General features: G+C 54.7%; 1 protein-coding gene across 2 annotated transcripts in view; it reads right to left on the reverse strand.

Moving 5' to 3' along the window:
* CPT1A (carnitine palmitoyltransferase 1A) overlaps positions 1 to 27,543 on the reverse strand; it is a 50,966-nt gene that overhangs the window by 15,698 nt on the left and 7,725 nt on the right. For both annotated transcript variants that reach the window (XM_019809980.2, XM_034644591.1), the window contains 11 exons: positions 20,894 to 21,047; positions 18,568 to 18,707; positions 14,314 to 14,485; positions 12,689 to 12,790; positions 9,955 to 10,092; positions 9,557 to 9,634; positions 8,746 to 8,853; positions 7,884 to 7,971; positions 4,596 to 4,791; positions 2,372 to 2,560; positions 1,703 to 1,808 (listed from right to left, as the gene is read on the reverse strand). In XM_019809980.2, the coding sequence (XP_019665539.1) occupies positions 1,703 to 1,808; positions 2,372 to 2,560; positions 4,596 to 4,791; positions 7,884 to 7,971; positions 8,746 to 8,853; positions 9,557 to 9,634; positions 9,955 to 10,092; positions 12,689 to 12,790; positions 14,314 to 14,485; positions 18,568 to 18,707; positions 20,894 to 21,034 (1,458 nt within the window). In that variant the 5' untranslated portion in view covers positions 21,035 to 21,047. Of the gene's footprint in view, positions 1 to 1,702; positions 1,809 to 2,371; positions 2,561 to 4,595; positions 4,792 to 7,883; positions 7,972 to 8,745; positions 8,854 to 9,556; positions 9,635 to 9,954; positions 10,093 to 12,688; positions 12,791 to 14,313; positions 14,486 to 18,567; positions 18,708 to 20,893; positions 21,048 to 27,543 lie in introns of those variants that run through there.

Here is a 27,543-nt window from a genome sequence, read left to right on the forward strand (position 1 = left end):
CAGACAGACCCCAGCTGTCTTGCTGTTCTGTCCAGGGGCCGAAGGTGGCTGGCTCTTCACTGGGTTTTTGTTTTTTATTTTTTTTTTTTAAAGATTTTATTTATTTACTCGACAGAGATAGAGACAGCCAGCGAGAGAGGGAACACAAGCAGGGGGAGTGGGAGAGGAAGAAGCAGGCTCATAGCGGAGGAGCCCGATGTGGGACTCGATCCCATAACGCCGGGACCACGCCCTGAGCTGAAGGCAGACGCTTAACCGCTGTGCCACCCAGGCGCCCCTTCACTGGGTTTTTGGCCGAAAGGATTACTCAGCCTTTGTCGGCGTCAGCAGACAGGTGGCGTGTCTTGGGACCATACCGCTATCTTAAAGACTGCGAGCAACACTTTGTTTTCCCTGTTTATGCTTTCCCCCCCCAGAGAAGACCTCACTTAGCTGAAGGAACGGCAGGTTAGGCCAAGACCCCAACCTGGGCTAAGATGGTCAAGACAAGTCTCGGAGGGGGTATCAGGGGCTCCTAACCCAGGACTGGGAGAAGGCAGGGGAGGGGCCTGGAGGGAGTGTGGTCAAGTTGAGGCTTGACGGGGCCGGAGGCCAGGGAAAGAGTGTTCTGGGCAGAGGAGGGGGCATGTGCCAAGGCCCTGCAACAGACAGCAGGACATGCTCTAGGATTTGTGTGACTCCAGGGAAAAAATGGACAGATAGAATATGTTAAAAATAAATGTCGGATTCAAAGCCTTCAAAGAAACTGAAAACAAAAACTAAAACAAGGTCGTGCATTAAGATGTCTTCGCAAGTTCACTACGATTTCATCATTTCACGTCCCCCACCGAGCTCCACATCCCGTGCAAGACAGTGAGGTCCGCAGCCTGCGGTCCCTGAGATGTGGCTCCCACAGGAGCAGTGAATGTAGGGTCACGTTATTCCACTCCATTCATGAGAGCAGGAGACTGCAAACTAGAGCTGGGCACTCAGGGTGAATCTCAAAGGGCCTGTTGCTTTAACGTAAAGTTACCTTGAGTTTCATCACACCAAGATAATAACGGAATTTCTGGATCAGGTCCACTGTTGACAACCCTGGAATTTAGAAATTGCTTCAAACAAGAACCGTGGCGGATGAGTTACGAAAGCAAAACCTTCCTTCAATTCTTCGTGCCAAACTCGAAGACGGTCCAATGATTCGTGGAGAAATGAATTCTTAAAAATTTAAAGTGGCAGGGCCAATGCAACACTGCATTTTAACAAGCTGGGTAGAGAGACAGGATGACTGCGGTTTGGCGGTTTTTAAATAACTTGATAAATTTAAGAATTAAATGATGTGGTTGCGTTTTTACAAAACCAGGATATTAATATGCTTGCTTCTAGTCAGCCTACCACTTGGCACATGGGAAAAATCTCGAAAACACAGCAAAGAAGCGATGGTTTTGCTTTAGCTCTGCCCTGAAGTCCCCACACAAGAGCCGACTGCCATTCCGTTACACTGGTTCCACCCAGAGATGACATTAAACGTGTTTCTGTCTAAGGAAACTGAGTTGTAGGAAGTGAAGACACAAAGGTCTTTTGTTCAGCTAATTAATGTCACACGAAGTGCCGATGCGTGTTACGAAGCCTTCTCTAATCAAACGGGTATCACACAACGAAACATAGTCTGGGGTCTGGATTTGCAACAGCAATCCCCACACACGTCAAAGCTTTGAACACTCACCTCCCACAGGTGCGCGACAATGGGCGCGTCGGCCCAGGAGTGCTCGGCGTTCATGCCTATCTTCCCGTTTTTGAAGACAATGAACGTTAAAGACTTATCGAACCACCTACGGGGAGAAGAAACAGTCATGGGACTTAACTATTTAAAAAGAGCACCCACAGACCTCGGATCCGTCACTTCTCTGTTCTCAGACACAACGACAAGCCTTTACGCGCCGACACCAGAATGGAATATGTTATTCTATCGTGAGGGACCCACAAGGCAAGCGCAGGGAGCTGGGAGGCCTCGCGCCCCCGTACCCTCCGCCTGGGCCGAGCCTCACCCCCACCTGCGGGGCAGGCAGGACGGCCCCAAAGACAAGGGAAAGGAGGCTCCAGACAGTCATGAGCTCAGGGGGCAAGCAAGAGCCGATACCCAGCTCAGCCCCATCCACCACCTTCTCCCTCCTGCTTCCAGGCACCAGCGGCCACGCCTCTCACCAGCGCCTCCGATCGGAGGTGGCCGGGCACGGAAAGGAGGAATCTCAAGTCTGCGGCTTGAGCTGTGCACGTGCGTGTGTGCACGTGTGCACACACACGCGTGCACAGAAACGAGAACCAAAGCTGTGTTTTTATGACAGCCTTACTCCTTCAGAGCGGAGACACCGAGGCTGGCTGTCAGCCACGTTACCTGTCAAAACACCTGCCGTGCAGGAGAGACTTGGCATAGCTGTCCATGGAGGCCTCTGGGTCTTCCTTCCTGTACCCTTGCTCTGTTTCGTCGAGCGTCACGAAGAACGCTGCCTTTTCCACGGCATCTAGGGACTGTTTGTTCTTCCCATGTCCAAAATAGGCTTGGCGACACTTGGCCCAGGGTACCCTGAAACAAGGGTTACGCAGAATCAAACCTATAGGAATGTGGGGACATCTTACATGTGACGTTCAAAATGACATTTTTCAGTTTCGCTGGAATTTAGGGCAACTACGTATGTATGACCCTCTCTGTCTGCAGCGGGGCCGCACCGTCGTGGGCAGGCACTCCAGAGCAGAGCACAGGCGGGGCATATACCTCTGTTCACTAAACACCAGGTGGGCAACGAGAATGCACCCTTCGAGCTCCGCGACCCAGGGGCAGCAACCTCAAGGCAGGGCTCTCCGCACCCCCGCCAGGGTCCACCCTGAAGACATTCTATCCAGCTCTGCTCCAGCCCTGTCCACGTACTAGCTCACTGATCAACACTGCCATTCCCGACTTTCAGAGGGGGAAACTGAGGCACACAGACGTGGCCACGGCTACTTTGTGGCAGGGAGAGCTTCAAACCCAAGCTGTCCTGCCCAAGTCCATGCTACTGATGACCACAAGACACCCTGAGGATAAGGGGCACCCCCGGGTCCAACTAAAGGGATTCTTTTCATCCCACCTCTTGTGGGACACAAGGATCTGAAGTAACACCCACTTCTGGAGAGTCGCCCCAGCCGTGGCTCCTTTGATCGCTCCTAGGCCCCTCCTCTCGTCCTTCACCCCACCCACCCTTCTAGATCAGGGTCAGCTGGCCTGTCTCCCACCCTCTTCTCTCCCCAAGTGCTCCCCAAGCCAGCTTGTGGTGCCAACACCCCCTAAACACAAGGGTCCCCACACACACCCGGCTGGGACTGCTGTCCTCACTGTCTGCCAGGGGCTACAGTGACAAGGATGGCTACTAAGCAGCTGGTGATGTGTGAAGAGACAGAAGGTGACATGCCAGCGTACACACTCGGCGTCTATGAGAGGTGTTCCGGGGGGTGAGACGCCCATGTATACATCGGCGTCTATGAGAGGTGCTGCGGGGAGTGAGACGCCCACGTATACACTCGGCATCTATGAGAAGGGCTCCTGGCAGTGAGATGGGGGAGCATCAGGGCCAGGTGCCCACGGAGCCCCTGGGGGCGGGTGGTCCCAGGCAGGCCCACTCTTCAGCAGCACGTTGTGCCCACCCGCCTCCTGGCCCACTGACACTCTCGAGCACACAGGGAGGGAGCGCGTTCCCCGGGACACACTGCCCTCCGTGGTTCCTTCCAGCCCCGGCAAAGCCCCAGCGATGGCCCAATACTCCTGGGTGTCTGGGACCGAGCCTCCCCTCCAGCTCATACTGCCCATTCCAGCCCTCGCTGCTCGAGGAGCCCCTGGACCAGAATAATCTCATAGATCTGCTCGGGTCCCTGGGGTGGCCCCTTCAGCGGCCGAATCAAGCCCCCGTGTAGTCAGGCCCACGAGATCCTCTCTGTCTTGCCTTCTGCGGTCCCTGACTCTCTGCCGTGCCCAGCCTGGAGCGTGCAGCCCGCCCCCCTCGCCACCAGCTCCCCGCCTGCGGTAACTCGGGTACTGACCTGGGGACAATATTGTCCCCAGGGACAGTGGGCAACGTCTGGACAATTCTGTTTGTCACAACGGGATGGCTGCCAGTGGTGGCCGGGGATGCCGCTCAGCACTGGACAGCGCCCCCAGAATAGACTGAGGCAGCCCAGCGCGCACAGAGCCACGGCGGAGAAACCAGCTCTGTCCTCGCAGGCTAATTCCTCCGGGAAACAAAGCCTCTGAATGATCTTTTGAAACGTAGCAGGAAATTCATCCCTGACACGGAGGCCTTGGTTTCAACTTGCTCCGTGTCCTCAATTAAATCCGCCGCAGCCCTGTGACAGAGCCTAACTCCTGTCTGTCATGAGCCCTGGTACGCGTGCAGATGCAGGCCTGCCACGGACACACAGCCACGGTGGCCCACCAGCCGGGGGCGGGACTCCAGGCTCCAGCCCCGCCCCCCAGTGCCGCTGCAACTCGTCCCCACGCGTCCCTCCTCCAGCTGCGTGCCTGGGTAAGAGAACCGCGAGGCGCCCCCGCGGCCCCTGGGCACGACCCATGTCACCGAGGAGCCGCACACCTTTCTCCCGCGGTGAGGGCCGCCAGCTTTGCCTCCCCGGGCTGAGGCTCCGATGGGTCGTCCAGAATCCTCTGCACCTGCTGCTCGATCTCCCGGGGCTTCAGCAGCCGGCCGTCGTGGTACAGCCAGACCTTGAAGTAACGTCCTTTGTGGAACACGACGATGTGCCTGCTGTCCCGTATGTGCTGGATGGTGTCTGCGGCAGGACACAGATCCCGAGGCGGGAGGTTAGCGGATGCTGCAAACGGCCCCCGCCCCGACCGTCCCGTGGCCCCGACCCTCCCCCCGCACCCCTCCACGAGTCTCATCCGTCCATTTCTCCGGAGTCTGTAGAACCATTCAGTACAGATCAGAGTTGAGAGCTGTGGACCAGACAAGTCTGACTTTGTCTCAGCTCCGCTCAGCCACTCACTGGACGTATCATCGTGGGCCAATGACCTAAGCTCGCTCAAGGGTTTCCACCGGAAAACTACAGCAAACACACCCTCCAACCTTCACTTCAAAGTCAGGAACAAGAAGATGCACCACGACCACTTCCGCTCGACGCTACGCCAGGTCCTGGCAGCACAGCACACTAGGGACGCCCGGACTGGAGCACGGGCCTCTCGCAGCCACGGTTAACCCCAGCACACCCAACCAACCCCACCAACCGGCTGTCTAAATCACGGAGAACGCAGCTGGGTAGAAGCTCAGGGTCTACAATCGTTTGCATTCCTCTCCCCTAGAGTTCTGGGCCAGCCTGAGCCCCTCCGCTCGCAGGCTGAAGACCTACCCCCAGTTGTGACTGTGTTTGGAGGCAGGGCCTTTAAAGGGGTAATTATGTTAATACATGGTGATTAAGGTGGACCCGGGGTACTTACACAGGAAAGGATGAGGACACAGACGGGCACGGAGGGACAACCCCATGAGGACACAGGAAGAGCACGGCCCTCCACACATGAGGAGAGAGGCCCGGGGGGCGGGGGGGGAATCCCCGCCCTGCCTGTATCCCGGGCGTCAGCCTCCAGGACCGGGGCGGCGGGGGACGACACAACGGTGAATGTCTGTTTCAGCCACGCAGGCTGTGGGGTTTGTGACAATGGCCCTAGAAACTAATATACTCAGAAGCCAACAACTCAAAAATATACTTAAAACAACAAAAGCCATGAAGGAGTCAGGAATAACTGTAACAGATGACGCACGAGACCCTGGCAGGGAAAGTACAGGAGGACCCCCTGATCTGAGGGGGATGTGTTCCAAGACCCCCACGGATGCCTGAAGCCACAGAGCACACCGAACCCCAGAAACACCCATTTTCTCTGCTCTGTGCACCTATGATGAAGCCTGATTTACAAGCAGGTGTAGCAGGAGACTGACGACAAAAGTTAAACAGAACAACTGTAACAATCTGTGCTGGGGCGGCTGGGTGGCACAGCGGTTGGGCGTCTGCCTTCGGCTCAGGGCGTGATCCCGGTGTTATGGGATCGAGCCCCACATCAGGCTCCTCTGCTATGAGCCTGCTTCTTCCTCTCCCACTCCCCCTGCTTGTGTTCCCTCTCTCGCTGGCTGTCTCTATCTCTGTCGAATGAATAAATAAATAAAATCTTTAAAAAAAAAAAAAAAACAATCTGTGCTAATAAAGGCGACGTGGACGTGGTCTCTCTCTCTCAGAATACCTGGTCCTGGCCCTTCTTCTCATGATAACGCGAGACGAGTCATGTAGGTGTGACACCGGGTTAGGATGTTATGGGGGATCATCAGCTTCCACACCGTGGCAGGTCGCGGGTAACTGAGACAACGGAACTCGAAACCACGAATAAGAGGAACAACTGTATGGCAGTTCACGAAAATCATTTTTAAAAATGCTATTACTGGGGCACCTGGGTGGCTCAGTCAGTTAAGCATCTGCCTTCAGCTCTGGTCATGATCTCAGGGTCCTGGGATCGAGCCCCGCATTGGGCTCCCTGCTCGCCCTCTGACAAATTAATTAATTAATTAAATTTCTTTTAAAAAGTGTGCTTGAGATTCTCTCTCACCCCCTCTGCTCCTCCCCTGCTCTCTCTAAAATAAATATTTTTTTTTAAAGATTTTTTTTTTTAAATTTATTCGACAGAGATAGAGACAGCCAGGGAGAGAGGGAACACAAGCAGGGGGAGTGGGAGAGGAAGAAGCCAGGCTCATAGCAGAAGAGCCTCATGTGGGGCTCGATCCCATAACGCCGGGATCACGCCCTGAGCTGAAGGCAGACGCTTAACCGCTGTGCCACCCAGGCGCCCCTAAAATAAATATTTTTAAAAATTAAAAAAAATTTTTAAGAATGCTATTACCGTCACCTGTCCCAAAACCGCTTTTAGCCAACTCATCTGCTTTTCACAAAAATCTGGCCACAGAGCACTGGACTCCAGAGCATGAGAGAGACAAAGGTTGACCTTTGAGCGAGAAACACCCCACATGGCGAAAGCACTGAGTGCGCCGCTGGACTGAATTTTCAGAAAGCCTCGGGTCCCGGACCAAGGAAAGCTGAATCCACTTCCAGAAGCCCACGCAGAGGCTGGCTTTTGTGTCCAAGGACCCCCACGCCTACCACCACGGGACAAGTTCCTGCCCAGGGCTCAGAGTCTGGAGGTACCCTGCTGTCACGACGCCCCCAAAAGCTGGAAGAGCTTGGGACCCTGTACACAACCAGCTTCAAAAGCAGCAATGAGTTCATTACAACAGCCGCCACGAGGTCTCAGGCAGGGTCCGGTTTGTCAGCTGCGAGCGGCCAGCGTTTGCTACCTGCACGGCCACCCGGAGGCTCACAGGCAGCACAGCCTGAGCCCTGGCTAGCCTGGGACAGCCCCAGGTGAGGGCATGTCTCTCGCTTGTATTCTCAAGGGCATCCTGGCTCAGATTGCGCGGCCGCCCGGCATTCTGCGAGGGTCGGGGGTGGGGATCAGCGGTCCCAGGTCAGGCTGCTCCGAGTGAGCTGCCGGACCGTACGTCCAGCCTCCCGAGCACAAGTCAGCGTGCGTTACACAATAACCCTTCGTGTGAGCCAGTGCAAAGCTCCCAAGGGAGCCAGATGAAGAAAAGGAATATTCCTAACCAGACCTGGGAAGAACACCCTGGAAGACAGCCTTTGACCAGAGAGAACCTGAAGTCTGAAGATAAGTCACATGCCCAGGCCTAAGAAAGACCAAGGAAATTCAACAGAAGAGATGTTCCTGGGCCTAAAATCTCCCACTCTTAGGAGGGGTCATCATGAATCCACGTGCAAATCCGCGGCTCATAAGGAACAGAAGTGCTTCCCGAAGGAGCCCCACTCACCTGTCTCCTCTCCCGGGATGCGTGAAGTATTAAACATTCGCTCCCACTGAGCAGAGCAGAGCGGAACTGTGGATCCCAACAGAAAAATCTGCAACAAAAATACATTTCAAACAAACAAAAATTCCTCGGTGGGGGGAAGGAGCAAATGAAACACTGGATGTGTGTTCCGGGCACACGGTGTTTGACTTCCCCTCTTCCAAACTGCGGAGAGCAGCCCTTCCCTGGGACGCCGACCTTCCCCGCAAGACTCACGGAGCCGGGCCAGGGCTCGGCGCCCCGCACGCTTCCTGCCCAAGTGACGCCTTCCAATCGATCATTTATCAACTGACACACCATGGACCGTTTGCAAACTGACGCTTAAATCAAAGCGATATTTAATAAAGAAATGTCTTGTTCTTCTTGAATCATTGACCAGCTCAACTGTTTTCCTCCAAAGTAAACAAGAGCTTCTTCCGGGGGAGGTCACGGGATGAAGTACAACAGACGAATATCCGTTTAGGATACAAAGGGCGAAGGAAATCTAGAGTAACTGTGCAGAGTGAAAGGAGCTGGACCAGAGAGACAGAGAGAGAGCCTACTGTATGAGTTCATTTGCATGAAGCTTTGGCAAGTCCAAGTGACCCAGAGGGACAGGAAGGCAGACGGGGGCTCGCCTGGCAGGCGATGGGGAGGTGCAGCGAGGGCACAAGGCCCAAGCGAACTTTTGGGGGTGACGGATGTGTTGACTCTCTGGACTGCAGGGATGGATTCGGGGGCACGTTATATGAACGTGACAGGACCTATCAAACTGTATGCCTCAAGCGTGTGCACTAAGTCAACGAAGCCATTTACGAACTGTTTGCACAGCTGTGCGTTTGCGTACCGGCTTGATCTCCTCCCGGTCCAGCCTCCGTCTGTACAGCAGGATGGCGTGGATAGAGTTGCCCGCTCTCGCGGCCTGAATCTGGGTCGGCATGACGTACAGCAAGTCCTGAAATGGTAAACACGTGTCGGCAGAGAGAACATCCGGGGGAGAAGCCATGCTAACTTAAAGACATGGAGAGCATTTCCACACCGTTAAAATATCTCCATCCATGTTAAATCACATCTGCTCTGACAGACAAGAAATTGAAATTGCATTTCCTACACTTGGACAGTTTTGTATTTTACATAAAAATAAAAGTGAAGAAGAGAAAGAAAAAAGACAAAGAATGAGGTTGGCCAGTTATCAAAGCTATTAAATGCCAGTTACCAGAGCCCAAACTATGAGACTTCTAACAACACAATGGGAAGTGCCCTCCCAGGCCACCGATGCCTCGGAAGACAAGAGCCACCCGGCGTCCTAGGGCAGCAGACGAGGACGCCGCGCCCCTGGGCCAGGGGAGCTGCAGCCGCCTGTTGCCAGGCTCCGTGGGTGGCGGGGACACGGCCCGCACACCGCTGTGGCATCATAACGCGGCGCCCAGCTGTGACGACGGGGGAGACACCGCTGACCGCCTCGAGAGTATTTCTGCGGTCCGAATTTCTCCACAGTGGCTCGGGCCAAACAAAAAAGGCCAGCCGCGCAGGTTTCAGACCCGGCAAGCAGGTCCTGGGCCCCGGCAGGAAGCCTGGGTCAGGGCAGCAGGGGCAGGAGCTTCCCGGAAGGCCCGCGGGCCCTGGGGACGCCCGCCGCACCCGCCCAGGGGACTCACCATGGCATAGTAGTTGCTGTTCACCATCAGCGGCCCTCGTCCTCGCAGGTAGATGTACTCCTCCCACCAGTCGCTCACCTGCCAACAGGACAGACCACTGGCAACTTAGCGGGAGCCCCACGGGCTGGCGGGGCCCCGGGGGTGCAATGAGGGCTCTGTGGCACAAGTGCGTCTGTGCGACACACGCCACGGCGCGTGGGGGAGCCGAAGCGCCCGTGCAGCCGGCGCCCGATGTAGACAGAAGGCACCCGCTCGCCGCAGCCACGCCCACTCCCAGCCCGGCCCAGCACCTGGGTGCGCCCGGCCACGCACGGGGAGCCCAGCTGGTGTGCGGCACCGGCTAGGGTTTGCACACGTACGCGTTTCCGCCAAGACGGAGGGCGAGTATGCATACTTACGTAGTTGGTGGCCCACCAGGACTTTAGCTTCAGATACCACTGCAGTTTGGGTCCAAGGCTGACGGCAAAATCCTGCGCCAGGACCGTCATCCGCTTAAAGTCGGACTCCTTCATCAGAGGCTTCACCGACTCCAAATACTAGCATTAACACAAAGCACACACGTACGTTAAAACACACAGGTCCCGCATCTGTGCCTCAGAAAGAACAGAAACCCATCTGAAAGACTGAAAAATCTTCCCCAAGTAGGGACGGCTGACTGGCTCAGTCAGAGGAGCGTGCAACTCTGGACCTCAGGGTCGTGGGTTCAAGCCCCATGTTGGGCAAGATTACTTAAAATCTTTTCTTTTTTTAAAGGTTGATTTACTTATTTTAGAGAGCGAGAGTGAGTAAGTGGGGGGCAGGGAGCAGAGGGAGAAAGAGAATCCCAAGCAGGCTCCACACTCAGCGGGGAGCACAATGCGGGGCTCGACTTCATGACCCTGAGGCGAAACCAAGAGTCAGTCACTTCACTGACTGAGCCACTCAGGCTCCCCTTAAAAATAAAATCTTAAAAAAAAAAAGAACAACTCCCCTAAGTTGGTGCTGTGGGTCCTCACACAAGTTAGCCAGATTGGCTTTATATCCGCAACAATGACACAATCACACTCCTTCATCCCTTACTGGCCTTCCCGCTCTCCAGACAGCATCACCACAGGATCACCAAAGAGAATTCCAGAGTGACAAGATCACAGCTCGGCCGACAGGACACCTCACTAGTCTTTATCCATCACTGCGCCCTTAATGAAAGCCCTGTTCCCACCTGCCCGACAGTGACTCAGGGCAGTGCCGGGAAAGTGCAGGGGACCAGCCCGGGACACCAGGGTAGGAAGGAGGAGCCGAACAATGAGACAGGGAAGGCCAAGCCCCGGGTCAAGGCCAGGTCTCCAGTACAGGGTTTTGGGGCGCCCTGACTTTGACCAACACCGCCCTGAAGTGAGAGCTGCCCAGGTGGCAGGTCACAGATGTGGTGGGGTTTCGAGACCGTGGTCAACAGTTGCTACAATGCACATGAGCAAACTTCTAGAAAGTAAGGCCCTCGGTTTATCAGGAAACGTGTCGATCCGCCAAGTTATGTCTGCCGCGAAAACAGCTTTGGGGCAGCGGAGATCACTGGGACCCCTCCTTGAATATTTAAAAGTAGGGCGCCACTCCTGAAATTGAGCAGCTGGTCAAGTTTTCGAGTTTACTTGAAGTGAGACACCCGTGAGCGGAACTGGAGATCACACCGTGAAGCGTCTCCAGCCAGGCTCCAGCAGCTGGCCACGCTCATGGACCCACAGCTGCAGAGGTGGGCGGGACGGGGCTCCAGGCTGCAGGCTCCTGGGCTGCACTCATGGACCCTGAGCTGCAGGGGTGGGGTGCTGGGCTCCGGGCTCCAGGCTCCAGCAGACGGCCGTGCTCACAGACCCTGAGCGGGTGGGGTGGGGTGGGGTGGGGCAGGACAGGGCTCATGAACACGGCGCTGCAGGTGAGGGCACAGGAGAGCAGAGATGGGAGGGAACTCGAAAAGGCCAAGAGGGATGAAATAACTAGGCCGGGATTCAAAAGCCAAGACGTGGCCTGCTTAGGTTTTAAAAATGGGGCCACGGGACAGGCAGAGACCTCAGTCCTCATTGGCTGCGGCAGGAACCCATGTGCTGTGGGAACCAGCCTGGCTGTTCCTACAGGTGAGGCACAGGTCCCCTCAGGCCCCAGGGCCCCAGTTCCAGGCTTACACCCAACAGAATGGCAAGCAGGTCCTTGAACAAAACCATTCACAACAGCCAAAGGGTGGAAACAACTCAAATGTCCACCAACAGATGAATGTACGAATGCAGTTAGGTCTGACCGCCCACTCGGATGTTATTTGGTCCCGAAAAGGAACGATACACTGATAGACACCATGGCACAGAAAATCCTCGAAACAGTCTAAGAGCCAGACGCAAAGGCACATATCGAAGGATTCCACCTACAGGAAACACCCAGGACAGGCAAGCCCACAGAGACAGAGAGCGCGGTGGTGTGTGCCGGGGGCTGGGGGGGTGAAATGGGGCATGATGCTGACAGGTGTGGGTTTTGGGTCATGGAAAGTTCTGGAACTAGACCATGGTGGAGACTGTGCGATGGGCCTCTACTCAGTGCCACACAACTGCACGGTTTCAAGTGGTTAAAAACGGTCATTTTCGGGGCGCCTGGGTAGCGCAGTCATTAAGCGTCTGCCTTCGGCTCAGGGCGTGATCCCGGCGACCCAGGATCGAGTCCCACATCGGGCTCCTACGTTGGGAGCCTGCTTCTTCCTCTCCCACTCCCCTGCTGTGTTCCCTCTCTCGCTGGCTGTCTGTCACATAAATAAATAAAATCTTTAAAAAAAAAAAAAAACGGTCATTTTCATGTTACGTACACATATACCACAATTTAAAACAACTAGTCACGAAACGTACCAAAGACCGTTGAATCAGACGCTTCGGGAAACTCTACGGTACGTGCACTGATTATATCACAACAAAGCCGTCTCTCTATCAAGTGTGATGCCTTTACTAGAAACACCTCGGACACGCTGACCCCTTAGCAAGGAGAAGACCTCTGACGACAGCCGGACGAGCACACGGCCGAGACCGAACAGGCCAACAGACCGACTGCCATCAGGTCACAGACCTTAACCCCCAGATGACCGCAGCTCGGAGGGGGCGTCCCGGGGAGCGAGGCCACACCTACCCTGTCCACGGTGTCCTTGACGGCCGGCACCGGCAGGCGAGGCAGCGACGTCTGGAAGCTGTACAACATGGGTTTTCGGCCCGAAAAGATCTTGACCAGGCCCTTAAAAAAAAAAAGGTGAGGTTTGAAACATGAGACCACGCTAAGAAGTGAAGCCAGTCCTCGACTTGCTGACTCCTGACTGATTTCCTGTGCCGCTCATCTCCTCCGGGGTATTTTCCACCCCAATACCTCACAGGCCTTCGTCAGCAAATAGGTGACCCTAACCCAAAACCAGCCCAAGTCCGACGGACGCTTCGAGACACCCCGGCCAGGGCGGGTACCCTGAGGTTGCCGGCTGGCTGCACATCTGCACGGGGCCCAAGATCCACTCGGCTACCTCTGCGGGGCTCTGGGTTTGGGGACCGGCTCCGAGCCCCAGCAAGGGGCAGGGCAGGGGCTGAGCTGAGAAGCCTGGACCTGGAGCCAAGCCCAGGAGCAAGAGCAGTGTGGGCCCTCACGCCTGGCGGACAACACACGTCTGCCTACTCTCCCCTTGCTTTCATCTGGAAGGATCTGAACTTGGTATTAACAACGGGTCATCTCATGCTGACCAGACCTCCGGGGAATTCCTCGGGCTCGCAGGGGCGGACATGAGCCAGGAATATGCCATCCGAGAGAATGCCGTTTGGCTTATTCTGTAAAGGGTGGGCGCCCCCTCAGACTCTCCTCTGGGGACTAGACTCTGGTTCTCTGGAAACCAGTCATCTTACAGCCAGGCAAGCGCAGGGAGTCGGTCTGGGGAGAGTGCAGCCCATGGGTGTGGGGGGCACCAGGCACAGGAGTGCCTCTCACGAGCAGCCCCCGGGAGGTGGCGCTCAGCTTGTAGGTGGAGCGGTCACGGGGGACACTGGGACAAGCCTCCACGCACGTGGCAACAAGGGACACACAGGCTGTGGGCCGAGGAGATGGGAGACCAGCCTGAAGCACAAGGTGGACCAGGGAGACCTGGTCGGACTGGTCGGCGAGGGAAACCAAGCGCCCACATTCAAGTCAGCCAGAAAAGCTACAAAGTGGGCGGGCGTCACTCTCCTTTGATGGAGAACCTGGATGGCAAATCCAGCAGACTCGAATATACCACGTTCAGAACTCCCGAACATCATTAAAGGAAAATACCCTTCGGCCCACACTTATGAGTCACGGTGAATCAACCCCTGCAGCTCCCAGGTCACCCAACCACGTGTGGAAGGGGAAAGGTCCCCAAGGATCCCCCTTTCAAAGTAAAAGCCACCCACATAAGACCCTGTGCTAAGTGACGAGCCAGACACGGAAGGCCGGATACTGAGGCGGGAGGGGTGGCGGCCGCCCCGGCGCCCCTAAGCCTTTGCTAAGACGGCAGATCTGACTTACGTGCTCTTACAAGGCAAAAGCGGGGTGGGACACAAGGAAGCTTTGGGGGGCAGGGAGCCGAGTGCGTGGCACTGAAAGTGACATGATTTCGCAGGTGCACACGTACCTCCAGACACACCCAGCCGTGCACGCCACTAAACAACCAGAAGGCCTCGCGTAAAAGCGTACCCCAAAATAAAGCAGTTAGAGAAACTCCACCCTGCTGCGGCACCAAGAGTGCAGTGAGGGTCATTTACCATCCAGATCCTGGTGGCCCGGCTCATCTCGCCGTGCTGGGCGAACATCCAGCCGTGGTAGGACAGCAGCACCTTGAGCGAGTAGCGCATGGTGATGATGAGGGCCACCCACAGGCCCGTGCCGAAGAGGACGCCGCTGACCACGTTCTTCGTCTGGCTGGACATGCAGCCGCTGGGGAGACGACACAAGCCGAGCACGTGTTAGCCGGGCCGCCACACGCTGCCAGCCGGCGCGGCCATCCGCCGGCGCGGCCGTCCCTCGACACGAGCAAGACCGTGGGCCCCGAATCCAAGAGAGGACGCCACGCCTTAGCACCTGCCCAAGTCTCGAAAGACTCAGGCATCGCTCTCCCGTCCTCAGGACAAACCGAGCCTCCTGCGTCCTCGGGCAAGACGCACAACTTCCTCCAGGGTCTAGGATGGTGGCGGGACGTGAGAGGTGGTGGCCTGCCTGAGATGAAACCCACGCCCCGGGCCACCTGCACCTCCTCGGCTGGGCGCTCGTAGCAATTCCAGGCTGTCCCCTTCCTGCCCCTTCTTCCTCAAACATCCCTGGACTTCACCATTACTCGTGAGAGGCTCACATCATCTGGGAAAACCATTACAGTCGCTTACGTCAAACGAGCTTGTTTCTGATCGAGGCAGGAACACTTATCAAGCAACTGATGCTATAAAATGATCATTTATATTTTTTTAAAGATTTTATTTATTTATCTAGAGAGAGAGAGCGTGAGCAGGAGGAGGGGAGAGGGAGAAAAAGAATCTCAAGCCGACTCCCTGCAGAACCACACTTGGGGCTCGATCCCAGGACCCTGACACCACGACCTGCGCCGAAGTCAAGAGTTGGGACACCCAACCGACTGAGCCAGCCAGGCGCCCCGTAAAATAGTCATTTAAATAATAAACTCAAAAAGAGTAAAGAGATATAGCATACAGTAAAGATGGGACTGTAAAAAATCTTTGGTTTTGTTTTTAGTTCTAGTTGCTTTGGAAACTACAAGCTAGTTATAAAATAAAAAGGATTTAAATAACAAATATTGGCAAGGACATAGAAAATAGGGAACCCTTGCGCACTGCTGGGAGGCAGCCGCTGTAGAGAATGGAATGGAGCTTCCTCAAAAAAAACTAAAAACAGGGGCGCCTGGGTGGCACAGCGGTTGAGCGTCTGCCTTCGGCTCAGGGCATGATCCCGGCGTTATGGGATCGAGCCCCACGTCAGGCTCCTCTGCTATGAGCCTGCTTCTTCCTCTCCCACTCCCCCTGCTTGTGTTCCCTCTCTCGCTGGCTGTCTCTATCTCTGTCAAATGAATAAATAAAAAATCTTAAAAAAAAAAAAAACCTAAAAACAGAGCTACCCTATGACCCAGTAGTTCTACTCTGAGTATTTATTGGAAGGACGTGAAATCACTGTCTTGAAAAGATATCTGCACCCCCGTGTCCATTTCGGCATCGCCCACAGCAGCCGAGCCACAAAAACTACCCCTGTGCCCGCTGACAGGTGAATGGATAAGGGTGTGCTATATAAATGCACGGAACGTTATTCAGCCATAAAAAGGAAGGAACTCCTGCCATTTGTGACAACCGTGCACCTTGAGGGCATGACGCCAAGAGAACTAAATCAGACAAAGACAAACACTGTAGGGTCTCACTTACGTGTGGAATCTGAAGCCAAAGTCTGAATTCCTAGATGGGCTGCTGCAGACTGGTAGCTGCCTGAGGCAGGGGATGGGCAAAAACGGGGGACACTGGTCCAAAGGTCCAAAGTTCTAGGGGTGCCTGGCTGGCTCAGTTGGTAGGGGTGTGTGACTCTTGATCTCAGGGTTGTGGGTTCAAGCCCCACGTTGGGTGTGATTACTTAAAAATAAAATCTTTCCAAAAAAGGGTGTAAACTTCCAATTATAAGACAAAAAAATCCTGGGGATCATGGTCACTGTAGTTAACAATACCATATTGTATTTTTTAAAATTGCTAGGACAGTAGATCTTGAAAGTTCTCATCACAAGAAAAAAAAAATCTGCACCAATATGTGGAGATGAATGTTAGCTAACTAGACTTGTGGTAATCAGTCTGAGCTACAAACATCTACCAGATATTATGTTATACACCTAAAACTAATATGATGTTATAGGCCAGTTATGTCTCGTTTTTAAAAATTATTTCAGTGTGCTTCAAATTATGAAAACCACCGATGTACATAACCTAAAAATACTTCCAATATTTAAAAACCACCAAGTCAACACCTTCTGATACTCAGGTGACCCTGAAACAAATTATCTTCAAGGTAAAATACTTTTGTCCCGTTCCAACACTTAGGCCGGTATCACTTGTCAAATCTTGCGTTGTGATTTTTTTCTAGGATATACACATGCACGCTTCAACGGAAAGCATTAGCAAAAAAAAAAAAAAAAAAAAAAAAAGCTTTCTTTTAAAGAATGCACTCCGTCCGAGGCTGCACGGGCTGGACGGACGCAGAGCGGACCAGCCAAGTTCATCTGCGTTTGTGAAAACAGCCGCCTTGGACTGTCAGAGGTGCTCTTCGGAAAGACGGCTCCAGAACGACCCTTGAGCCTGGGAAGATGCTGACCCTTAACCTGGTCTTTCTAAATTTGGGCTAGAGATGGCCCGGTTCACTGCAATTGGTTTAGAGGGACAAAGAAACAAAGCATATAAAGACCCAGATTACAAAGGGCTTTAGATAGCCAGCATTTCTAAATATAATCCAGCATCAAGAGCCCACAGTAGAGAGTAAATGAAAACTCTGTGTTACACCCATAAGAGTCTGAAAAGTACACAGAAATAGCATGACCCAGTGTGTGGAGGGCCAGCTGTCCGCAGGGGTCACAAGGACAGGAGGAGCAAGGTTTCCCCGGAGTGTCAGGGAGCGTCGGGGTCCCTGTCTCAGGCTCCCCGGCCGCCAGGCAGAGCAAGGAATCTGGCAGGTGTCCAGCCCAGGCACGCTTCCCCTGAAATGACGGGATTTTTATTCGAGGCCTTGCAGACGCTTATAAAGGCACAAGCCAGCGTTCCTGTGGCAGCTTGCAGGCCGTGAGCGACTCAGCTGGACTCTGGGCTTTGAACAAGAAGGAACCAGGAGGAAGGGGCACCCATGCCAGGAGATACAAGTTCACACCTTCAAGCAAAAAAACCACGGAATTACTTCTTGAGAGTAACGAGAATCTAATTCAGTCACGAGCTGAGGGTTTTCGCCTGAAGTCCTATCCAGTTTATTCCTTTCTAAAGGGACGATACTAAAGCCACACAACCAGCAAAGCATTATTTTATCCAAAGGCCCATAGTTCATCTGCTTAGCTTAGGCCAGCCCCCGACACCACAGACACAACCCGGGAAAGTCAGGGGGCCCTCCCCTCCCCACGCAAGCCCTGGCCCAGAACCAAAGCCTAACTATGGTCCGAGGACTTGATTTCTCTTGTAGGAGACCAGGGTAAACAAGGAACAGAGAAACAGGATCAAAGGTCTGGCATGGAACCGCCATGATGGAATTGGAGGTACTGAGATCCTTTTCAACCAGAAAACAAAACAAAAACAAGTATTCTAGAGCAAGGGCCAGACACAAACGGGGTAATGGAGACCCCCGTGAGCAAGGTCACCCTCGCGCAGGGTCCAACCCGCAGGGGATCTTGCACGGGTGTCAGGGCCATCCCTGGGACTGGAGGAAAGGTAGGATTTCAGAGGGGTTCCATAAATGTGCTCCAGGACATGCCCATGTTCCACGTGGGACCCCAGGCACCACATATACCCTTCCAGGAAATATCAGCCCAGAGGCTCCTTCAGGCCAAATATCATGGTAGAAAGAGGGCCTATTTTCAAGCTCCTAGAAAAACCAGAAACTCTCAGGAGCACTGGGGTTCCTGCCGGGTTTCTAAGCCACTCTGACAGGGAGCTAAGGGGCTGAGGTCACCCCAGAGCAGTTAGTTCTCGGGGTCACAGACCCCAGTGCAAAGAGCTGACCATGTCCAGGACCAGCTCCTGAAGCGGAAATTCCTTTTGAGGAACCCGCAGCCAGACTGCTGTCCCAGCGCAACCCAGGACCAAGGCCATCTTCAGAGAAAGGGCCACGAGGAGCCACAAACTCCCTGTGGGGCCTAACACAGAAGAAAGCCTACAGGAGGAAGATAGCCAAGCTTCAAATAGAATCAGAACAGTAATGGCCATTATATTTGACAAGACATAAAAATATCAGCAACAAAAATCGCTACCTTCCTAGACAATTTGAGATTTAAAAAGGGTACTCACGTCGTGTCCAGGGTCCGATTGATTTTTGCAATTATCCCCAGTGAGGGGTCGATCTTGGCATACATGGTTGACATCACACCCACCACCACGATGAGCCAACTGGAGGGGCTCGCTGGGTACACACCAGTAATGATGCCATTCTGGAAACAGAACACGTGCCATGAGTACTGTCCCACCCACAGAGCCCACGGGCCCTGGCAATGGGAAGGAGGTGACTGTAGCACGTGGTGGCTAAGTGACCACGTTGTCACTATAGAAAAATCTTCCCCAGAGCCTCCAGACCCTTCTTTTCCTCTACTTCTGAGCCAAATCCCCCCGTGAAGCAGATACCCCACGAGTGACCCCAGGACATTAGAATCACCAGAGGCATGAGTCTAACATTCATTTCCAAGCTCCACCCAGACCAACTCATGACACCCTGGAGTTAAGGACGTCACTGAGCCAACCATGAATTCTTCTCCCCAGTTTGCTAGGCCTGGGATGCCCCAGGACCCCCGCTCCAAGCCACCATTCCGGCCGCTCTGAATCAAGAGGCTGATCAGTCCCCAACTATTTTCAGGAGACCCTCACTCCACGTTGAGGATTTGCTGTACAATCCCTCAGCCAAACCCCCTCATTCCCCACCCTAAAAACCACAGGAAAGTAGCAGGAGTGGAAGGCGGACATGAAACAAAATTCTGGAACCCAGGTGAGCCTTGGGGCTCCTTATTCTCTTTATCTCTGTGTTTGTTTCAAAACTAATTTAAAAAAATGTATCTTACTAATGCCATCTTAATGAGAGATCGATTTGACCAAGACAATGGATTTAAAAACTCTCAAAGCTTGGGGCGCCTGAGTGGCACAGCGGTTAAGCGTCTGCCTTCGGCTCAGGGCGTGATCCCGACGTTATGGGATCGAGCCCCGCATCAGGCTCCTCCGCTATGAGCCTGCTTCTTCCTCTCCCACTCCCCGCTTGTGTTCCCTCTCTCGCTGGCTGTCTCTATCTCTGTCGAATAAATAAATAAAATCTTAAAAAAAAAAAAAAACTCTCAAAGCTTATCTGAGTTCTTATAGGAGCTCCTCACATCCCTACATATCATTCCCACCGGATTTCTTATTGTCTAGAGCTGCAAGAGAAAGAGATTTTAAGCAAAGTGGGGGTTCTCCCGGTGCTGAGAGATACACACACATACTACGTTACGTTACATTAAAACGGAGGCAGGAAGGGTCCCGGTAACAGGTCTCCCGCTCACCCCAGCCTCCCCCTGCAGCCCCTCTAGCTGCGAGCCACGCAGGCCTCTGTAACCACATGGTCAGGCGCGGCTGTGAGCTGTTTATCCTCTCTTCCGACCTACTGGTCTTGCCTCCTCAGCTGTACTACGACGGCTTTAAAACCAGAGAACACTTCCACTGGCTTTGCAGTGACCGACGGCCACAGCTCTGCACCCAAGTCTCTCCTTTCCTGCATCTGTGGGTAGAAAGGAGTTGCTCTCGGCAAGGTCAGGCGGCAATGCACGCTTCCCCCTGTAGGTGGTGCCTCCGCGACCGCGAGGGTGCCGCCACGGCCGGCGTGGGACCCAGAGCCACCTGCCGCCGTCCAACCCGGCCGGTTCCCAGGGGCCCGTCCCCCTTCTCTGAGTCACTGCTCTCACCTACTCTGGCTCCTGGGCCTTCTCAAAAGCCTTCTCTGAGCTGCACCCTCTGAAAAGGACACTGGAAAACAAATACAGTTTGGAGTTTTCCTCATTCCCCAGGGCAGGTAACCTGATGAATTGTCATCTCGTCTGAATTCTTTCCAAGCGTGCATCTTACTCCTTCTCTGATTTTCAAAATAAATTAAATTACGAGTAAGCAAAAGAACAAGGCAGGAACTTCATTAAAAACAGTGAACACACTTCCAGCCTTTCAGGTAAACAGAATGAGAACCCAGGAAGTTAACTTCGCTTGAATTTACGTGTGTATTTCATCATCGGACTATTTTATCAGAGAGGCACCTGTCAGACAAACTCACTGCTGTTCACACAGCTGGGACACAATCCTTTTTCTACGCGGTGGAAGGAGTTCTGGACTCGGAGGCATGGGTTCTAGTCTTTCCTCTGCTTCTCTGAGCAGGTCGCCCATCCTCCCTGAGCCCCCACTCACCCGCCTGGAGGGTGCCGACACCCCTGCCTGCCTCACGGAACTTCCTCAAGAATTCAGTGAGCCGGGGTACACGGAAACACTCCCTAAGTCCCGAGGGAGTACCAGCCGAGCCGGTCAGCACTGTGAAACACTCCCGCTGCCCCTGCGCCTAGACGCGTTCTCGGACGCCACAGAACCGCACGCATTCAAACGAGCATTGGCCAACCTTGAATCTGATGAACTTCTTTTTCCAGGAATGCAGTCCAGACAGATAGATTTGCTTGAGGGCTTCGTGGCTCAGCCGCAGGTCGATCCCGTCCGGGGTGACCGTGAACTGGAAGGCCACGGCTTGGTGAGCTTCTGCCATCTTCGGGAACCTCCTGGGAGGGGGAGGGGACAGTGTGACATAGCCAGCACATCACCGGACGTCAGAGAACCCCTCACCCAGACCTGGGATTCGTTCTGCAGGAAGTCTTTCCCAGCCATCTCACAAACTTAATATTCTAGTCACGGACCCAATTCCGGGACGACGTGCCGCCCCCTCCCCTGCCTGCCCAGCACCACACAGCCCACGGTCACCTCTGCTGGGAGGCCCGGGGTGGCCAGCGGAGTCTAGGAGCGGAACCCCTACCACCACCGCCACCACCATCACCACCACCACCACGGGGGTCCAGGCCCCAGGCCCACGGAAACCCCTACCTCCAGGCCCCGGCCATCCCACTGAACCATCCCTCCAGGCCAGCAGCCCAGGCCACACCCAGCTGACCCAGGGAGCTGGTGGCCCTTTAGCCACCCTCCAGCCGCCTGGCACAGAAGAAACCCAGAGGGCCCACAGATGAGTCCGTGAGGCCCTGAACCCCTATCTCCAGGCAAGAGCACTGGACTCTGGGGTGCGTGTGGCTGCTGTCTTCAGAGACCATTTCAGGTGCCACAAAAGACTCCATGAAAAGGAGACACACAGAACCCTCAGGAGTCGGTGTTTATGGGTGTCTACGGACGGAGCCAGGTCCCCCTCCTCCTCCTCGGAGGCTCTGACTGACTTGGGTCAATAACCCAAGAAGCAGAACATTAATTAGGGGGGCACTTACCCTCCTGCAAGCAGGCCGGCTCTGGGCTACCTGCCCTGCCCCAACGAATAAAAACGCGTTTCCCTCAATGGCTTCAGAGCGGGGTCTGTTCAGGCTCCCTTCCTCCTGGGGGACTCCTGACACGCCTCACCGCAGGCCTCCATCCCGCGGAGCCAGCCCCTCTGCCAACTTCTGGAGCCGTGGGACCGAGCCATCCCTTCCTACCTCTGCCGAAGTGCCCCGCCATACAAAGGAAGCTAACAGAGGAGGAAAAACTATGAAGAATCATAACAAAAACCCAAAAACGCGTGTGTGTTTTCTCATCACCAACTATTTCTCCTGTTTTTACCTGCTGAAGCCACTGAGCGCAGGTGGAGGACCGGCCCAAATCAACAGGTACCGCGCTTTCACAGATGCCCAGTTACAAAGGCCGAACCAGCTTAGTCTTCAGCTGCTAGGAGCAAGGGCCCCATTAGAGGCCCCGAGAGGCACGCGGCTTGCATTCATCTGCTCCTTCGACAAGCGTCTGTTTACCGCCTCCCACGTTCCCGCCACAGGGAAGATCGAGACACCCACAGAAGAGTCCTCCTGCCCCCCAACAGCTCAGACAGGGAGGCCAAAAGAAGAGGGGGTGTCAGAGGGGACCTCCCGGGGGACACAGAAGCCCAGGAGGGGATCGGCAGGAGGACAAGCCTTTCAGGCCCAGAGGGAAAACAGGACTTTAGGTAGAAGTCAAGGGCAGGTCAAGGACAGGATGGCTGGGGTCAAGGGCAGGCCACTCACTTTGGAGAGGAAGGCCCAGAGGCAGCGAGTGGAGGCAGCTGGGTTTTACATGAAGGCCAAAGGAAAAGCATCCAAGGGCTTTAAGTTACTGTTTCTGTTCTCAAGAACAACACTCTGGGGGCGCCTGGGTGGCTCAGTCAGTGAAGCGTCCAACTCTTGGTTTCGGCTCAGGTCAGGGTCTTGGGGTCTCAGATCAGGCTCCACATGGGGCTCCATGCTCAACGAGGAGTCTGCTTGACATTCTCTCCCTTTCCCTCCGCCTTCCTGCTCATGCTCGCCCCTCTCTCTAATAAATAATCTTAAAAAAAAAAAAAAAAAAAAGGAAGACGACGGGCTGCAGTATGGACGGGGGGCAGGGCAGGAAAGCAAGACCGGTAAGAAGTGAAGGCTCAGTCTTCCAGGAGACGGTGGCCTAAAGTGGCATGAGCGGGGACGGGGAGGACGACCCACTCCAGACAGGCTTCAGAGGCACCCTGGGGCATCTGGCTTGAACCGTCCGCTCAGAGGAGCCTCCCCCCGACACAGGAGGGTCTCCGCATGGGGAACGACAGGGCGGGAGGGGAGAAGTGGTGTGTGGACCCCGCCACATTTGATGTCGTTGGGGGCAGAGGGAGAGGCTGGCATGGGCACACCTGGGAAGTGTCAGCACACGGACCTAGGACTCCACCTTGATGCTTACGAAAGAAAAGAGCAAGTCAGCAAAACTGCAAGGCCCTGGGAATAACCTTAGCTTGAGGCAACCTGCAAAGTGCTCACGATGACCTAGGTGTCCTCTAGCAGGCGTGGGGCAAACCTCCCTGGCCTGGCCAACTTTGAAGAACTAGATCCCATGTCTGAAAGCAGCCAGCTCTCCGAGCGAACGCCTCCTACCAATAATTCAGGGAGTGGAAGAGGGCACCCCAACAGCCCTGACTCCTTTTCTCAAAAAGCTATCCAAGTGGCTCGAGGATTCTGCTGGCGCCTCAAGGTTAACTCTTAACCCCTCTCCACGAAGGCGTCCGACGGCACGTGCGGCGGGAGGTGGGTGTCACGGAGAGAGTTCTGCAGAGCGGGAAGCGCGGCGAACAGTTACAGACTGGCCGCCCTTCCGATGATTTATAAGATCTTTCAAGGGCTTCACACAGACACCAGGGATTATCGGTGGCACAAGACAGAACTAAACACAGCGTCTGTAACTGACTCTATCCGAAGGTACGGGCCCGGCGTTCGCCGGGGATGTGGGCGAGACAGACGATCGGCAGTCTCCCTGCCAGGAGTCAACGGCCTTGTCAGATCCCTGACTTTAAGGATTTGCGCGTTTGGATTGGTTCAAACTAAAAACCAAAGATAAGAAGAATCCTAAATGGACAATCTTCTCCTCATTCTGTAGTAGGCGAGGCGCCGCCCTGTGCCGACCCCGCTCTTCATGTCATCGCGGTCATTAGTGAACCGGCCGACAAAGGTTTGAAACACTCCCCGACAAAGGTTTGAAACACTCCCCGTGCAAATCTAGTAAAGGGAAAATCCCACCCTCTATCCTGGCACCCAGAGCCTCACGTTTAAAAACACTGACGATTACAGGGGCTCGGTCGGTTAACCGTCCAACTCTGGATCAGCTCAGATCTTGACCTCACTCAGGTTCGTGAGTTCAAGCCCCACACTGGGCTCTGCGCCGGGCACGGAGCCTACCTTAAAGAAAGAAGAAACGATCTACGCTTATAATGCCACCTGCTGTAGCCGTCGGGGACATGCAAATCAAAACCAAGGCCAAATGCCACCACCCACCCACCAGGATGGCTAGAAGACGCAACACAGAGGGTAAAGAGTGCTGGCAAGGCCGGGGAGAATCCGGAACCCCCACGCACTGCCGGTGGGGATGTGTGATGGGGCAGCCACGCTGCAGACCAGTCTGGCAGTTTCTCAAAATGTTAAACCTGGCATTAGCACACAGCCCCGCACTTCCACTCCCGGCTGCCTGCTCAAGAGAACTGGACACGTGTCCCCTCAAAATCCTGTACGTAGAGGTTAGTAAAACACCATTACGCACAATAACCAAAAAACGGAAACAGCCCAAATGTCCTTCCCCCGATGAGTGGGTAGATAAAACGTGGTGTATCCCCCCAACAGAGCGTTCTTTCACTGTAAAAAAGGAACAAGGCACTGTCACACGCTACCACGCGGAAGAACCTCGGGAAACTCCTATTACAGGAAAGAAGCAGCCGGACACAAATGGCCACACACTGCGCACTTCCATTTACGCAAGTGTCCAGAATAGGGGGGTTGGGGTACACGGTGGGGGGACTGCAAGGGGTAGATGGCTGAGGGGAGGGATGGCTTCTTTCTCGGGTGATGAAAACGTTCAAAATCCCACTGTGCTGCCGGGTGCACCTGTCTGCAAATGGACTCATAACCACAGAAGCGCAAGCTTTGGATGGGCATAGGGACAGCTGAGTGAGTCATACCGCAATAAAGCAGTTATTTAAAAAAAGCCACCTCGTGGGGCGCCTGGGTGGCACAGCGGTTAAGCGTCTGCCTTCGGCTCAGGGCGTGATCCCGGCGTTATGGGGATCGAGCCCCACATCAGGCTCCTCCGCTATGAGCCTGCTTCTTCCTCTCCCACTCCCCCTGCTTGTGTTCCCTCTCTCGCTGGCTGTCTCTACCTCTGTCAAATAAATAAATAAATAAATAAATAAATAAATAAATAAATAAATAAATCCTTTAAAAAAAATAAAAATAAAAAAAGCCACCTCGTGAAACCGGAGGGTCGTCTATTCAACAGTAATGCACTTAAACCTTCTCTCCTCAAATACAGGACACAAGAGGGCAGGGCCGCCAGTGTCCCACTCACCGAGGACTCACTCCTCCGAACAACTGTCAGCTCGTGGCATCGAGGAATCACCGTTAAATATTCTTAGGGGACATAGGATATTTCGTTATTTTTTAAAAGGGCTGCTACGTTTTAGCGATGCATACTGAAATACGTATCAATGCAATTTCGTCCTTTGTCAAGTGCACGGTCAGCTTCAAAATCACTGGCGGTGGAGGGCACGGAGGGACAGAGGTATGAACGGCCAAGTGTGGGAACTGGTGAAGTTGGGCAGTGGCCATACAGGGGAGGGGCTCTGTTACGCTGGTGTCTTTTCTTCTATAGGTTTGTGATCCTCTCTTAATCGTTTCTTAAAATATGTTCAACGAAATAAAATACCTGTCCTTCTGTAGCTCGGTGCTACATTGGACACTCAGAGACTAACTTGCAAAGCTCCCAGCCCCTCCCAGGGCTCGTCAGTGGCTGCCTTTTCTGGGCACATCTCCCCTGCGAGCCCCACGAGCCCCACGCCAGCACCCGCAGAGCAACAGAAGGAGACCACGTCAGATCAGGAGGGGTCCGTTTCCAGGGCTGCTGCCTGCCCACATCAAGCCTGCCCTTGCATTTCTCCGCATTCGCAACCTGGCAGTATCTGACCGACCCACCCAACGACACCTAGGATAACAACAACAAAGGCTCTCTCGGATCACAGCACCCCTTGACCTACCACACCCTGGCAGGAACTGCTGCCTTGGCACCGGACACAGGGCACACCCTCCCCTTTCACCCAGGTGGGTGCGGGTGGAGACTACACCGCCTGCCCCGCCTCCGCGTCTCCCCAGAAGGACAGCCAGAGAAACCGATGAAGACACGGCTACCGTCGATGCCCAAGGCTGACCGCACCGGAGGCTGGCGGAAGAGAGAGGCAACCTGCCCTGGGGAGGGGAGAGGGGCAAGCCATTCATGCATGCACAGACGACCGGGAATGAGGGGACCTCAAAAGAGCCCAGCGAACTTTACTGCACCACACAGCAGACTGTTTTCTGTAAATCATAAGGCATCACGCACACAGGTTAAACACAGAATAACAGCTATGGACTCGACACTGCCTGGTCTCCAACCCTCCGTTGCTGGGTCGCCCTCCGTGGAGTGCCTGGCCAGGCATGGCTGTCCTGCCATTCTGTCAGAGCAGCTGGGAACCCCAACACCCCGAGGAGGAAGAGGAAGGGCCCTGGGCCAGTTGGCAGGCTGGGCCTGCGTCTGGATGCTGGCCACTTACACTGGACAGCCTCTTCTCCGTATCTCTTCCACCTTCCAGGACGGCAGTGAAAGCCACGGCACAGGAGGGCCCTGGGGGCCTGGAGAGCAGGCAGCACTCCCTCCTTGCCTCCTAGGGCTGTCAGGGGGCTGGCTCGGCCACGTCCCACCTGCGGTGCACAACTAAACCGTTAGTCTCCAGGCACCGGCCTCCCTCACTGTCTTCCTCCTCCTGGATAAGGGGACCGGGCACGTAGGCTCAGTTTCCCTGCTCCTGCCACTCGCCCCTCTCAGGGATTGTCAGGATTCTGAGCTGGGGTCACTGGTTCCTCTTCCAGCCCCTCTGCACCCAGGAGTCAGCCCCCCACAGGACCTGCCTGGGGCTTTAAATTGCACCTGCACGCACAACTCCGTGTCTCACGCACGCCTCCAGCGATACGAAAGCGAGTCAACTGCAAATGAATCCCGTCAACTTTTACACGCCCTCCCACAGTTTCTCCTGCTGTATCTAACACCGCCGCTGGCTGCCAGGCCCGGACACACACAGGCTGGAGCACCCTCACTGCGTGCCTCAACCCTGCGCCGGACGCAAGCACTAAAGCGCATTGTTTGGAAAGGTACACTGTCCCCGCACCGCACCACCCTCACCTGAGCACCTGTCTACCTGGGTGGAAACAGGTGGCTTCTCCGGGGACAAAGTGTACACGGCATGACCACCAGGACCCACCTGCTCGGCCGGACGCGCACCTGCGCCCCCAGTTCTCAGCCTGCTACAGAGCACGCGGGCAGAAAAGGGGGGGGCGCCTGGGTGGCGCAGTCGTTAAGCGTCTGCCTTCAGCTCAGGGCATGATCCCAGCGTTATGGGATCGAGCCCCACATCAGGCTCCTCCGCTATGAGCCTGCTTCTTCCTCTCCCACTCCCCCTGCTTGTGTTCCCTCTCTCGCTGGCTGTCTCTATCTCTGTCAAATAAATAAATAAAATCT

The sequence above is a fragment of the Ailuropoda melanoleuca genome, chromosome 16 (assembly GCF_002007445.2).
Source record: "Ailuropoda melanoleuca isolate Jingjing chromosome 16, ASM200744v2, whole genome shotgun sequence".
In the NCBI taxonomy this organism is placed as follows: Eukaryota; Metazoa; Chordata; class Mammalia; order Carnivora; family Ursidae; genus Ailuropoda; species Ailuropoda melanoleuca.